This window comes from Fistularia commersonii, chromosome 1, assembly GCF_037954325.1.
Source record: "Fistularia commersonii isolate RoL2024-O1a breed Wild chromosome 1, RoL_Fcom_v1.0, whole genome shotgun sequence".
In the NCBI taxonomy this organism is placed as follows: domain Eukaryota; kingdom Metazoa; phylum Chordata; class Actinopteri; order Syngnathiformes; family Fistulariidae; genus Fistularia; species Fistularia commersonii.
Window position 1 is genome coordinate 15,299,801 of NC_141284.1, and position 12,815 is coordinate 15,312,615.

A 12,815-nucleotide genomic window follows, 5' to 3' on the forward strand; every position below is an offset into this window, starting at 1 on the left:
CCACTGAGGGGGGAGAGGTAAAGAGGAACGGGGACGCCGGGACCAACACACAGGAAGGGGGGGGACAGTTTTGAATTAGCCTAGCTTAGCCTTTACGCAGTCCGGTGGGAGAACAGAGTACCGGACCGGAGCCAGAATTCTCCCGGAGCGGATCCCCAGAGGACGGCTGTCAGCTTCGGAGGCTTTATACGTGCGTGTGTGTCTGTGTTTGTGTATGTGCAAGTAAGAGATGCTAGATCGGATTTCATACGTCGAAATTGACTGAAAATAAGAATATATCTAAATAAGATATACGAATACACAAATAGAAGCGGGATCGCTTATGTCAAAACGTCGTATTTACACGAAAAGCGACGCCGTTCCAACCACAAGGCTCTAGAAATCCAGCTTCCGTCTTTTGTGACCAGCAGTTGTCGTATTTCCGCTTCCGGACAGTCATTTGTCTCGTCACTGTCAGCATCCCAACCTTTGTCTTCCGTTGTGGAATTCAATTTCATGGCTATTTTAGAGGCCAAAAGTCCCGTTTTCGACAAATTCATTCAAATTAAAAACCAAGAGAACAGTCACTGGTTGTGATGCGAGGTGTCGGGCGGCAGGGGGCGCAGTGTCTTTACGGAGGATCAATCTGACCAGTGCGGGACAGACGGCGCGATGTTACCTGTCACTTGTCCAACCTTCTGCCGCTGAACCATCTGGACCTGCCTCTGATCCATCCTCATCCTCAGTGTCGGTCAATGCCAGCTCCGTTAACCCTGTGCCGAAGCGCGGACAGCGGCCGCGACGCCAGGCTCGGTGGCCTGGACGAGCCAAGCTCGCTCGGTAAAGGACGCGTTGCTTGCAGTTGCTGTTGTTGTTATTATTGTTGTTGATGATGATTTTTGCAAGGTGTTGTGTTGCCGTCAGAGCGGCCTGTGAAGGAGAGCCTTCGAGCCGAACCCCGTTTCAGTCACGATCGGGTCAGTGTCTCCTCTCGGGAGACCCGCGTCAATCCGCCCCCATCAAAGGTTTCGGCCCGCAGACGGCGTTCAGCCGAGCCATGACGTGGTTCTGCAGGGCGGCGTGGCCATGAAGCACAAATTGCGCTTCGATGTCCCTCCGAAGGCCGTCCAAACGGTCTAGCCGACAAGCCCCCCCCCAAAATATCTGATGTCAGAGAACGTGCTGCTGTGGAATCTGGAATAGGATACGACTCATCATACCTAACTCAAGGACTGTGACAGGCTTTTTTGTTTGATTTTCCAGAAATGTAAATTTTCCCTTCAACCTGAAATTTGAATAACATTCATCTGGAGCACTACCTGTGAGTGTGTTAATGATGAATGGGTTAGAGTCTCTGGAGTTGTTTTTTTTTTTTTTTTTTTTTTTTTTGAGCTCAAACTAATTCCTTAAATTCACCCTTTTTCAAGTTCTTTTTCTCTCATTCTCAAATAAAGGTACTTTTAGAGCTTGACGGTTCCAACTCAGAATCACTATGGCCACCCAGCTGCCACAACGTTCCGTTTTGAAGGAGTTCTGCCCGCTTTACTACTTGCTGAATGCCATCCCTGCCAAGGTATGGATCATGATGATGCAGATGAAGTTGATGTGATAGTGACTGTGGTAATGAGCAGGGCTCTTGGCTACTGCAGGTGCAGCGAGGATTCCGATCTGTGGTGGTCTACTTGACAGCTCTGGACAGCAGCAGTGACTTTCTGGCGGTGGGCAGCAGCATAGGAATGCTGTACCTGTACTGCCGCCGCCGTGCCCGTATGACCAAGTATAGCCTGGAGGTCCGCTCCCTCTTCTGTGTGGTGTGGACTCACTCTCAGCAGCCTTTGTGTCTCAATGTTTGTGCATATGTGTTCAGGGGAAGTGCAACGCCATCACTGCCGTCAAGCTTCTCAGCTGTTTTGATGATCTGGTCGCTGTGGGAACAGCAGCAGGCCGTGTTGCCATCTTCCAGCTTGTGTCACCACTTCCTGGTCGCAACAAACAGGTATTGATGTGATACTGTAGTATTATTTACGTGTGCACTAATACTGTCTCCCTCACTTGTCTGTCTGTCACTCATCTTTCTGCAGCTGAGGCGTTTCGATGTAGTTGGTCTTCATCGCGGCTCAGTCACAGCTCTGGCCTGGAGTTCCAACGGGATGAAGCTATTCTCTGGAGACGATAAAGGACGAGTTGTCTTCTCATCTTTGGACATGGATCAGGTGTGTGTGTGTGTTTGTGTGTGTGTGTGTGTGTGTGTTTGTGTCTATCTGTATATGTGTGTGTGTCCTCTGACATTTTTTTGTTTGTCTGTGTGAATAGGGTGTGTGTTTACCGTGCCTGTTGTTAGAAGAACCCTCTGGAGTTGTGCAGTTGGAGTACCGTCATCAGATCCTGCTGATTTCCACGCAGCAGAGGGCAGTGCTTTTCTGCTGCCAGAGACAGGAAGTCCGGCAACTGGGCTCTGCCCCCAGAGAGAGGTAACATAAAATACACACAGAGCGTACGAAACACAGTCTACAACACACAAATTATAGTAAACCCAATAAGGCTCACTGGTTGTAGACATGTAGACAATCCAACGCCTTTACCAGACACAGAAACACATACACAATATTCCCACTGTATAAAAAGTGTTCGCAACATACAAAACTGGGACATGACATGCAACATGTGATTCACAAATAAAATATACATGTATATTTTTCTGTCAGTTGTTGTTTGCTGTGTGTCCACACAGGTGTTTTCTGTGTGTGGGTGTGTGTGTGTTCGTGTATGTGCACGTGTGCTTGTGTTTTGTGTCAGCTGCAGTAGCATCATGCTGTGCCTGCTTCCTGCGGTTTGTGTGTGTGTGATGTGTGTCCTCTCAAGTGTTGTGTTTTGTGTGTACGTGTTGTTGACTTCTACTTGTGTTGTGTTTCTGTGTCCTCACAGTAGTTTTGTTGTGTGCCTGCAGCAGTGGCAAGTGGGGTGCCTGCTTCCTGCCTTCTCTCTGTAAACAAAGTGACCTACAGGTCTTCGCCGCTCGTCCTGGACTTGAACTCTGGAGGTGTAACGTCACGGGAAACGTGGAGGAAATACATCAGCTGAAGGAGATCTTCGATACGCCAGTAGGTCTGACCGCATCAATGATGTCATCATCGCTGTACATCTCACCACTCAATGATTATCAGATGTTTTCTTCTCGCCCAGACATAATAGTGAGTCAGTTAATGTAAAGTGTCTCGATCAGGTTCCACAGTTTGAGACCCTCCCTCGTCCCATGCCGAGCGGGGGGGCATACCGTCCGGCTGATAGACAGCTGGGTCTTCTCGGCTGTTTCCTGCGGGATGGTTGGATCCTCAGTTGGAACGAGTACAGCGTTTACGTCATGGACCTCAACCACCAGGTGACGACCAGCAGGTTTTCCTACTCCGGTTTGTTTTGATGTCACAGGCATGTCACCAGCCTCTGACTTGTATCAACTGGCAGGGACAGGTGCTGACGTGGTTCTGTCCACTTCCAGGGCCCCTTGTTCTGGATACTTCCTTAACAAGTGCTGTGGTGTGTTGTGTTCAGGCACTGGTCGGAGCATTGGAAAGCAGTGGAGATATTGTGTCGTTGTCTTGTTGTAACAAGGAGATCTTCATCCTAAAAGGTGACAGGGATGTCATCCGACTGTCGGATGAACCAGAGGGCGCCAGCTGTGAGTATTAGTAAATACTACTGAAATACTACTGATACTACTGTAAGTATGTCACTATGTTCTGTTTGTTCCCCTCAGGGTCGGAGCTATCTGTTCGTCTGTCCTCACCACTGGCCACGCCCACCATCCTGCCCCCCACAGGATCGGTGGAGACAGCGCAGCCAATCAGAACCATGGCCATTATTGTCGAAGGAGGTGACAGGGAGGGTGGAGGTTCAGAGGAGCGATGTGACAAAGATGGAGATGAACTGGAAGAGAAGGAGGAGGTGGAGGAAACAGTGGAGCAGTCAAAGGTTAAAGACATTGTTATGATGACCTCGTGTCTTGTGAAATTGCAAAAAAACTTGAAGACCCTCACATGTGAGGACAGGTTTTGTAGCAGGAGATCATTCCTTCTTCCCTCTTCTTATTTCTCAAGGTGAAGGAACAGCTTTGCCAGCCAGCCGCCACCTCGACGGGCTGTAATCTGAGCTGCAGCAGTTCTCTCACATCTTATGACGGTCCACATGCTAATGTCCCAGGATCTCCTTCTTCAGAAGGGAGTTCCAGACACTATAGTGCCCCCCTTGGACAGGACGAGATGCAGCAGGAGCTTGTGGTGAAAGCTGTCCGAGTAAAGAAGAGGAGACGGCGGCGAACAGGCAAGACAGGGCTGGCAGTTAATTTGTCTGACAGTCAGATAGGGGGTCGGATTGAGGAACAGTTGTGAACATTGTGTTTCCTGTCTCCGGTCAGACAGCAGCAGTTGGAACCGCTTGTCTGAGAGCAGTTGCTCAGACTCCATGTTTGTAGTCCAGGATGGCAGCTGCAGTGATGGAGGAAGTGGAACACCACTAAGCGACAGAGCCTCCCTCCTGAGTTTTGACCTTCACAGTAAAGACACTTTAGATTACGACCAGAACCAGCAGGTATTCTTGGGCGAGGCTTCTGATGGACAAGAAGAGGAGACAGAGACTTCCTCGGTCCAGTCCGGGTCTGTAGGCGAAGACAAGTGTCTTATCCTTCTTCTGACTCCTTCCCCTATCTCTGAATACTTCAAAAGTAATTACCTGAAATTTACAATAAGATCACATGAAGACCAAGCTATTCTTTTCCTTTTGAGTGATATCTTGTCCCGGAAAATATCAAACAAAAGTAGCTGGCACAAACAGAAATGTGCCTCTGTAATTGCCTTTTTTCCTGCTGATTCCTTCACTAGCTCCTCATTGTGAGTCGTTGTCAAATCTAGTTGTAGCCACAACTAGATTTGACAACAATTAACCATTAACAGGGGTGCTTGAGAACCTTCACAGACTACTCATTGTGCTTCCCCCTGCACTCCAGTCTCCATCCAGGCTCGTTGTCACTCCACTATCCAAAGAACCAACTGGTCCAAGAACAGACATCTGATCTGGCCGAGGTCCCTCCAACCCCTGATGTGGATCTTCTGCTGGAGTGTACTTTCGCCTACATGCACCAAGCTGAGGAGGATGGGCAAGACCAGCAAGAGGATGAGTTCCTGAGCCCTTTGATTGGGCCAGAGGAGGAAGAGGAGGAGGAGGTGAATATGTGCTGTAATATGTAATTTGAAAGAAAAAAAAAAAGCCGAAACGCATCTTTTTAATAGGGTCAATCTTAATGTGACAGATTCAGATCTTCCAAGGACGCAAACCACACTTAAAGTAAATGAAAGTGATTTGTCATAATTCATGATACAATATTATTGGTGACAAAAATGTTTGGAAGACAACTTTAAACTCGAAAGAGTCTAGCCCATCCCGCCAGGGTCGAGGGTGGCAGGAATCCCGGGAGACACTTCTGTCTCAGACAAATTGGGTGGTTACCACTTGGAAGTGTCAGAATCCTGCCAGCTTTGTTGGACTGGAGTTCTGTCCAAGACATTTCTGGCCTCGGTAACCGCTGTGCCTGTGCCGCCCTGTTCCTCGGACATTTGATTTAGAACAAGGTTGAGTTAAAAACCTGAATCAGAAGAGGCATGGCCGGCTGCTTCCAGTCGGTGCAGAAAGGTCTTTATTTTGCGGCTCTAGTAGTTTTTCTTTCAAAAGCCTTCCAGTTTACGGTGAGAATATGAAACTGAATTCTGGTCTCCAACGCCCTCTTTGTCCCTTGTCTTTGTCGAGAAGAACGAACTGGCGCCCTCTGCTTGTCAAAAGGAGCAGATGTTTTACTCCACTATGTCCAGTCTGGACAGAGAGGCCAACATGTCCAGTGATGAGGAGGGTGACATCTACTGCCCGACTCTCCCCCCTGCTGCCAATGACATGCAATGCAACAGCCAGATGGACAGGATGGCAGATGGACAGGTAGACCAGGAAGCTGCAGACAAAGACACACACAGATCTGACAAGGTGAGGCAGACAGACAGGCAAAAAGCTCATCAGATGAAACAAACAAACCGTAACTCAACTGGCTGATTGTAATCTCCTATATTCCAGCTGTCAGAAAGCTGGATGTTCTTCTCTGGACCAGGATGTGGAATACTAAGCCTGCAGGTGACTGACAGGTGTGTGGTCATGTGACCCTCTGAAAAGACCTACCAAGAACGATCTGTTGAAAAATACTTCATAAAAACAGTAAAGGTTGGACTGATGCTGTTCCTCCACCACAGGGAGACTAAGGGCCAGTACACCAGCATCACACCTCACACATGCGCACTCATAATCACACACACAATGGAGAAATGACAACATATATCCTTTAAAAAGTAATCATCTTTTAAAAGTCTTAACAGTATAAATTTCAGGATTTCTCTTCACTACTGTTGGACCAGTGATGAAGAGGAAAGTGTCAACAACAAATAAGCAAAGCTTTGTACAAAGGTGATGATTAATTTACATGACACTTTTGAATAAAGTGTGTGTGTGTTTGTGTGTGCGTGTGTCCCAGGTATGTATGGTGTCTGGACTTCAGAGGAGGGCTTTTCTGCAGTGTCCTCCCTGAATCAGGTCTGTCATGGCAGCGTTTCGAGGACAATGTCCAGCAGGTGGCAGTATCCCCATCAGGTGAGTCACTCAATTCTGGTGGAAACAGGCAGTGGTGGTGCTGGTGAGTATCAGAGGCCAAGGTGGATATGTGGCTAACTGTGGTGACTGACACACAGGTCAGTTGCTATGGAAGGTGGAGCAGAAGAGTTCCACTGCCTTCGCTTGCGCCAAAGTTTCGGCCAAAGGGAAACGCCACTGGTATAAGGCGGTGGAACAGACAGCATTTGTGGCCCTGAGCGACGACTCGGCTTGGATCATCAGGACTAATGGAGACCTGTATTTGCAAACAGGTGGGCAGGACTAAATGTTTGAGCCCAGAAGCTGTGGTAGAGAAAATATAGCTGCTCTTTAAATGCAGTATTTTAAAAGATATTTGTTTTGTCGCTTTAAAGTAACTTTCTTTTTTTTTTACTTAATTCATGAAAAATATCCAACTTAAATGTACATTTTAAGAAAAGTTCTGGTAATTTTCGCAGGTTTTTCACGAATTTTTTTGGGGGGGGTCGTAATCTAAATTTATTTTAAGGCGGCTATAAACATCAACCCCTCTGAATTTAAAGAGCATTCGAGTTTTACATTTATGTCTAGTAAATTATCAAAGGAAGACCAGCTATTTTTCCTCAACTGTAGTTGTGTGTGTTTCTGTCCACCAGGCCTGAGTGCAGACCGCCCATGTGCACGCTCTGTGAAGGTGGATACCCCATGTGTATTCAGCCAGGTGTGTGTGCGGCTGGGTGTGGTCTGGGCCCTCAGCGAACACAAAGGAGTGTTTTACAGAGAAGGGTTGAAGAGTTACTGCAGGGAGGGGGAGGACTGGAAGTATGATACTGTCAGGTACGCACAGACACTCATAAAAGCATCACACACTTTTTCATTCACTCATACTTTCAGACCCATACATACACTCATTCATATATGCACAAACTGTATATGTTTACTCTTTGGATCCTTGTGGCTCAACCCAAACTAACATGCCAAGGCTCAACATCTTTGACCTGCTACATAATCTCTTGTGTGTGTGTGTGTGTGTGTGTGTGTGTGTGTGTGTGTGTGTGTGTGTGTGTGTGTGTGTGTGTGTGTGTGTGTGTGTATGTGAGGCAGTGAAGCTCAGGGTCTGGATTTGATGTGCGTTGCCCTGGGAGACGGAGGTACAGCCTGGGCGCTGGACACCAGTGGGAGCCTCTGGTTCAGAACTGGGATCAGTCCGACTCGACCTCAAGGGGATGACGAACACTGGTGGCAGGTGTGTATCTGGACAGTCTTTTTGGTCACCAAAAATGTCCTTGTAGGAGACGTCTGTATTCCATCTCTTCCTTTTTTAATTCTTTCTGGGAAGCAAACAGTAAAAAGTGTATAGGTTCTTGTAAAGAAAAGTATCTGCAACCTGGAGACCACAGAGAGAGGCGATAACCTGTGACTGTTTCAACCTCCCTGCCCCTCCATCCCATAATGTCTCATTATCATCCATGTCTGTGTGGAAATGTTGTCTTCTCCAGCCTGGTCCTTACTCTCATTCTCACTTCCAGATCAGTATCTCCGACTACGTGGTCTTCAATCAGGGCAGCCTCTTCCAGAGCCTGCTGCAGGCCACGCACAGTGTTGCCACAGTAACCAAGGCACCGGTGGAGCGGGTGGTGGCATTCCTGTCGCAGTACTCGCAGTGCCAGCCAAGCCTGGTCAGCGCAAACGCCAGTGGTGTGTGGGTGGCCTCAGGACGGAACCAGCTGCACCTGGCCCGAGGCAACCTCGTTGGTCAGTAGAGTCTCAACCAGAACTTGATGCAAGTTCTGCTTCAGGTTCTGTGGATCTGTCAAAACAAGGACGGAATCCTGTTTTTATTTCTGTCTGAATTGCTTTTTCATGTTTGGATCCTTTAGGAACCTTCTGGCAGAATGTGGTTCCAAGAGGGACCGTCTCCGCAACCAGGTGGACCTTCATTACATCGTCTCCAATTCCGCATCGAGAAGGTAACTCTATTCAAACTCAGTATTACGGGAAGACTACACAAGGTATCATATTAGTGTTCTTTAAGTGTTGTCTGTGTTGTAGGAACATTCCTGTGGTTGGCTCAGAGCAGGAAGGACCTGTTCTGTGTCTGGGATCAGGACGGGGAGCTCCGACCCTCTTCAGTGTCCCTTCCACCTGAGGTAGCTCTGACTCTGCTGACATTGGACTTGTATGCTAGCATTGAGTTAATGTTGTGCTCACTGGCCTGGTCAGGTGGAGCTCTGTCAGCTGTCTGCTTGCCGGGATGCCCTGTGGGGTCTTGACACTCATGGCCGTGTCAGTATTCGAACTCTGTCTCCATCATGTCCTGTCGGACTACACTGGACGCCGCTGGACCTCAGTCAACTCGGTACCGACCTTTAGTTTCTTTATAATACTGAAAGATCTGTGAAATACAGCTCCGAGTACAGTCGACAGGAGAGCTTTCAGGAGGCTAAAATTATTTTTTTTGGTGCTCATAAGACAGAAAAATGGTGGTTAATTTTGGTAGGGAGCTAAAAACAGATCTATCCTCCAGTCAGTTGACCATTTGACGCACAAACCCATCTCCATGTCAACCTCTGACCTCTCACTCTCCTGTTACACAACATCCACGTATTCGAGGGGCACACAAACACCCCCCATGTCTCATGTGATACTAGTCTGGCGGGGGCGGGGGGGTGAACCGCCTCTGAAATATTTAGAACATGTGTTAAACTCCCCGATCCACTTTCAGACCTAATAATCCAGAGGGAACCCGATATCTAACAAGATTTATTTCTGATATCTTGTGTTATTGAATTAAGATTAATATTTTATATCAAATTATGTTAATATAATATGTCTGATATGAAGCAGTGCACTTGCACTCTGGAGCATGTTTAGAGGTAGAATGGAAACCAATAATGGGTGTTCAGTTTATTTTTAAATATATGACTCTGACCTTGGTGTTTGGACTGTATGTCATCGGTCTGCAGCGGTGATCGTTTGACCCTTGATGTGTCTCTTACGTGATTCCAGGTAACTATGTTTTTGACCCACTGCCCTTTAACCTTTTAACAGGCTGCAGCTGCTCTCATCTGTCACACCTTCCTTGCCTCTTTGGAATCCACAGATCTGTGTACACTAATGCAGGATGGGTGGCCTCCTTAACATATAGACGTCCACTCATGGCATACCACAGGGTTAGAGAGGGAGGGATCGGGGATTCTGGGATCAAAAGGTCAATGATAAAATGTTAAAATTTTATTCCCAAAAGGTCAAAAGTCAACTTCAGGGTGACAGCAGTAGCTGTTTCATAATTTATGATGGCAAAAACATGTGACATCATGTGTGATGCCACTGTGTTGCAGGCAGCGTGCGTCTGGTCAGTGTGAGTTGCGGTAGTCAGAACGTCTGGGCTGTGGACAGTCGGGGGGTCGTTTACTTCCGTGTTGGAACGCAACCTTTGAACCCAAGTTTGATGCTGCCCGCCTGGATCCACATAGACCCACCTAGTCAGGTATACCTCCCTGTGACATCACATAACCTTAAGCTGGGGACACACTACGCAACTTTCAGAGCGGTTGCTAATTTTGAAGACTTGAGGCTCAAGAATTCTTTTTATGATGACTGAAAGGTGGATCGCAGACCACATGACCCCTCAAAACCAGCTGACTCAATGTATAAAACTTTTGCTAGAGTAACCTTGTCTGACAGCAACAGATTTTGCTGTTACTGTACTGTACTGCAGTCCAGTTCTGCTTCATCAGGCCTCCCCCTCTTTTGACGTTTTCATCGGGTTTTTTTTTCTTTATTCCAGCTAACTTCTATGGTCTTGGCCTTCTTACATGATATCCTGTGTCCCGGTTTCTCCTTTTCATTGGTTCATGCCAACATGTGTTTTCATTTGGGTCACTAATCAGCAAACATTATCCAACCATGTCTGGCGAAATTCAAACACGTTTGCCCGACTGCAATTGTGATCGGGTTAGGTGTGTTCCCCTAACACATTGACAGGCTTCTGTGCTGAGGAACCACACCCGTTGTCCTCAACTATTGCTGACTGGTGCAGACTCTGCCCGACTCTCAATCTTAGGGAAAAACAGGCAAAACATCTTGTAGTGTGTCCTTGGCTTTACTGTTGACATTCCGGTGACCCCTAACCTCTCCCCCGCAGCCAATGGGAGTCCAGCTTGTCAGTGTCCAAACGAGTCCTAACGACTGTCTCCTTTGGGCGTTGGACAACAGAGGAGGTGTCTTTGTCCGGACAGGACTGAGTGAAGAGATGCCCATTGGGACTGACTGGGATGCCGTTCCAGGTATGTACACCTGTTCCTGTTATGCTTCTTGTTCCACCAAACCAGCCAACCTCCAAGATCCGAGGCCAAACAACTGGAGGGGAGCGGAGCTCAAGAGTACTAGACTCGTGTCAGATTGGCAGATCTCCAGTTTTGACTTCATTATAACCTCATAGATACTGGCTTTCCATCTTAGATATGATGTGATGGTGTCATGGCATCAAGTCAGGACTTTTGAAATGCTTATTGAGCAGATTCAGTGCAGGTGGTTCATCTCATTGTGTCCATAATTCACCAGGTGGGTGAGTCATTTTTTACCCCCTTCCCTCCGCAATGTAGGCCTGGTGGTGAGTCAACTGGTCCTCAGTTCGGGAACTGTCTGGGTTCGTTGTGTTAATGGAGACATTGCCCGTCGCTATGGCATCTCGGAGAGAAACCCGGCCGGAGACTACTGGAAGAGGATTCCGGGCCACGCCCACTGGCTAACTGGTGAGACCCGTGAGACTGGACTCATTTCCTTGATTTTGAAACATTTCCTTTGACCTCGCCTCCACCTTTTTTCCACTTCTTGTTTGCAGTTACTCCTGACGATGAATTGTGGGCTGTCACTCCAATTGGTGGACTTTCTCATCGGCTTACAAAGCACCTACCACAGACGCTTTGCAACGCCGCCTCCCAAGGGCCTGACCCTTGCGGGGAGGATATTGATGAAGAATGGGAACTCCTCTGACCTCGATCATCCCTAACATAAATATTTCCTATGCTATGATAGCACTCAGACCCAGTGCCCCCCTTTTCCCCAGCAGCTTAAATCACTTCCTGTGTCCAAGATGGCTGCCACACAGCGAGCCCAAATATCTGCTGCGACAAAGCACTTTATTGTGAAGGGAACTGGTTCTAGCCAATTTTGACTGGCTCCCAACAGTTCTAAACAACTCTTGACTACAACTGGCTCTGACATGTTGTGACTATTAAATGGGTTTCAATAGTTTGTTAAAGAAAAAGGGTCTTAGTGGTTTCAAGGGGATAATTTAGTTAACACTGGTTTTGTTGGTCCAACTAGTTCTAAATTATTCTAAAACTGCTACTTTTGTCCCCAATTACTCTGGTAATTACAAGCCAGGTTGATTCTAACTAGTTATAACAGGTTTCTTTGCGCAAGAACTGCTTTAGTTCATAGACTAATGTCAGGATAGGATAGGGACATTTTACTGATAGTGGTCAGTGTATGTGTGTGAGGGGCTGCCCCTTAAGCCCCCACCCTCAAGAGCCATGTGATCAGAAGCCATCAAACATTCATTCATTTTTATTCAGACTGGATGTGGCTGATTCAGATGAACTCACTGAGACGTGGACTTGTGCAGATATGGATTCAGGTGGTCTTAGGTTGACCCGGGTGGACGTAATTGGACTTGGGGTCTCAGGCACTGTTTCCTCTAAGCTCAATCGCACACTGCTCCAGCGTTCTCCACGCACAACAAAGTTGAACTGTAAATAAATTAAACACATTTATTTTATTTACAGTTCAGCTTGGATTTTATTTTGTGCGCAGGATGGATTTGCCGTGCACAGAGAACGCTGGAGCAGTGCACGATTGCGCAAATGCGCGGCTCAGAGGGAACAGTGGTCTCAGGTGGACTAAGTTGGACTCAAATGGTTTCAGATGAACTTGTGGTCTAAGATGGACCTAATTTAACTTGTGGACTCAAATGGATTTGTGACGGCTTCACTCTGGAATCTGAGCAGTTTGCAACGTCATCCTGCTGATCGGTTGGGAGAACTGTCACTGACCAATAGAAACTACTCTGTTGTGATGTTGATAAGTTAATAAATATGTTCAAACAATGAAACAGAAGCTGATTATTGAGCTTTGGTCCTTCACAACCTCAAATTTGATGATGTCTTATTTAA

The 12,815-nt window shown here is 47.2% G+C and overlaps 1 protein-coding gene across 3 annotated transcripts; it reads left to right on the forward strand.

The window, feature by feature from the left end:
* Window positions 1-41: 41 nt before the first annotated feature.
* Window positions 42-12,749, forward strand: tecpr2 (tectonin beta-propeller repeat containing 2). 3 transcript variants are annotated; one of them, XM_086150318.1, is made up of 27 exons: window positions 42-819; window positions 1,434-1,552; window positions 1,629-1,769; window positions 1,847-1,975; window positions 2,061-2,192; window positions 2,293-2,450; window positions 2,927-3,080; window positions 3,203-3,358; window positions 3,529-3,655; window positions 3,734-3,948; window positions 4,074-4,296; window positions 4,391-4,628; window positions 4,979-5,195; window positions 5,779-6,003; window positions 6,091-6,158; window positions 6,542-6,657; window positions 6,756-6,929; window positions 7,293-7,473; window positions 7,741-7,882; window positions 8,166-8,391; window positions 8,517-8,606; window positions 8,689-8,786; window positions 8,860-8,995; window positions 9,978-10,126; window positions 10,784-10,925; window positions 11,244-11,393; window positions 11,483-12,749. In XM_086150318.1, the coding sequence occupies exons 2-27, from the start codon at window positions 1,472-1,474 to the stop codon at window positions 11,632-11,634; spliced, it is 4,020 nt and encodes a 1,339-aa protein (XP_086006444.1). In that variant the 5' UTR covers window positions 42-819; window positions 1,434-1,471; the 3' UTR covers window positions 11,635-12,749. The 3 variants fall into 3 exon arrangements, with proteins under 3 accessions (XP_086006444.1, XP_086006450.1, XP_086006458.1); XM_086150324.1 differs by having other exon boundaries at window positions 42-190; XM_086150332.1 differs by lacking the exon at window positions 42-819 and adding an exon at window positions 1,255-1,300.
* The last annotated feature ends 66 nt before the right edge of the window (window positions 12,750-12,815 follow it).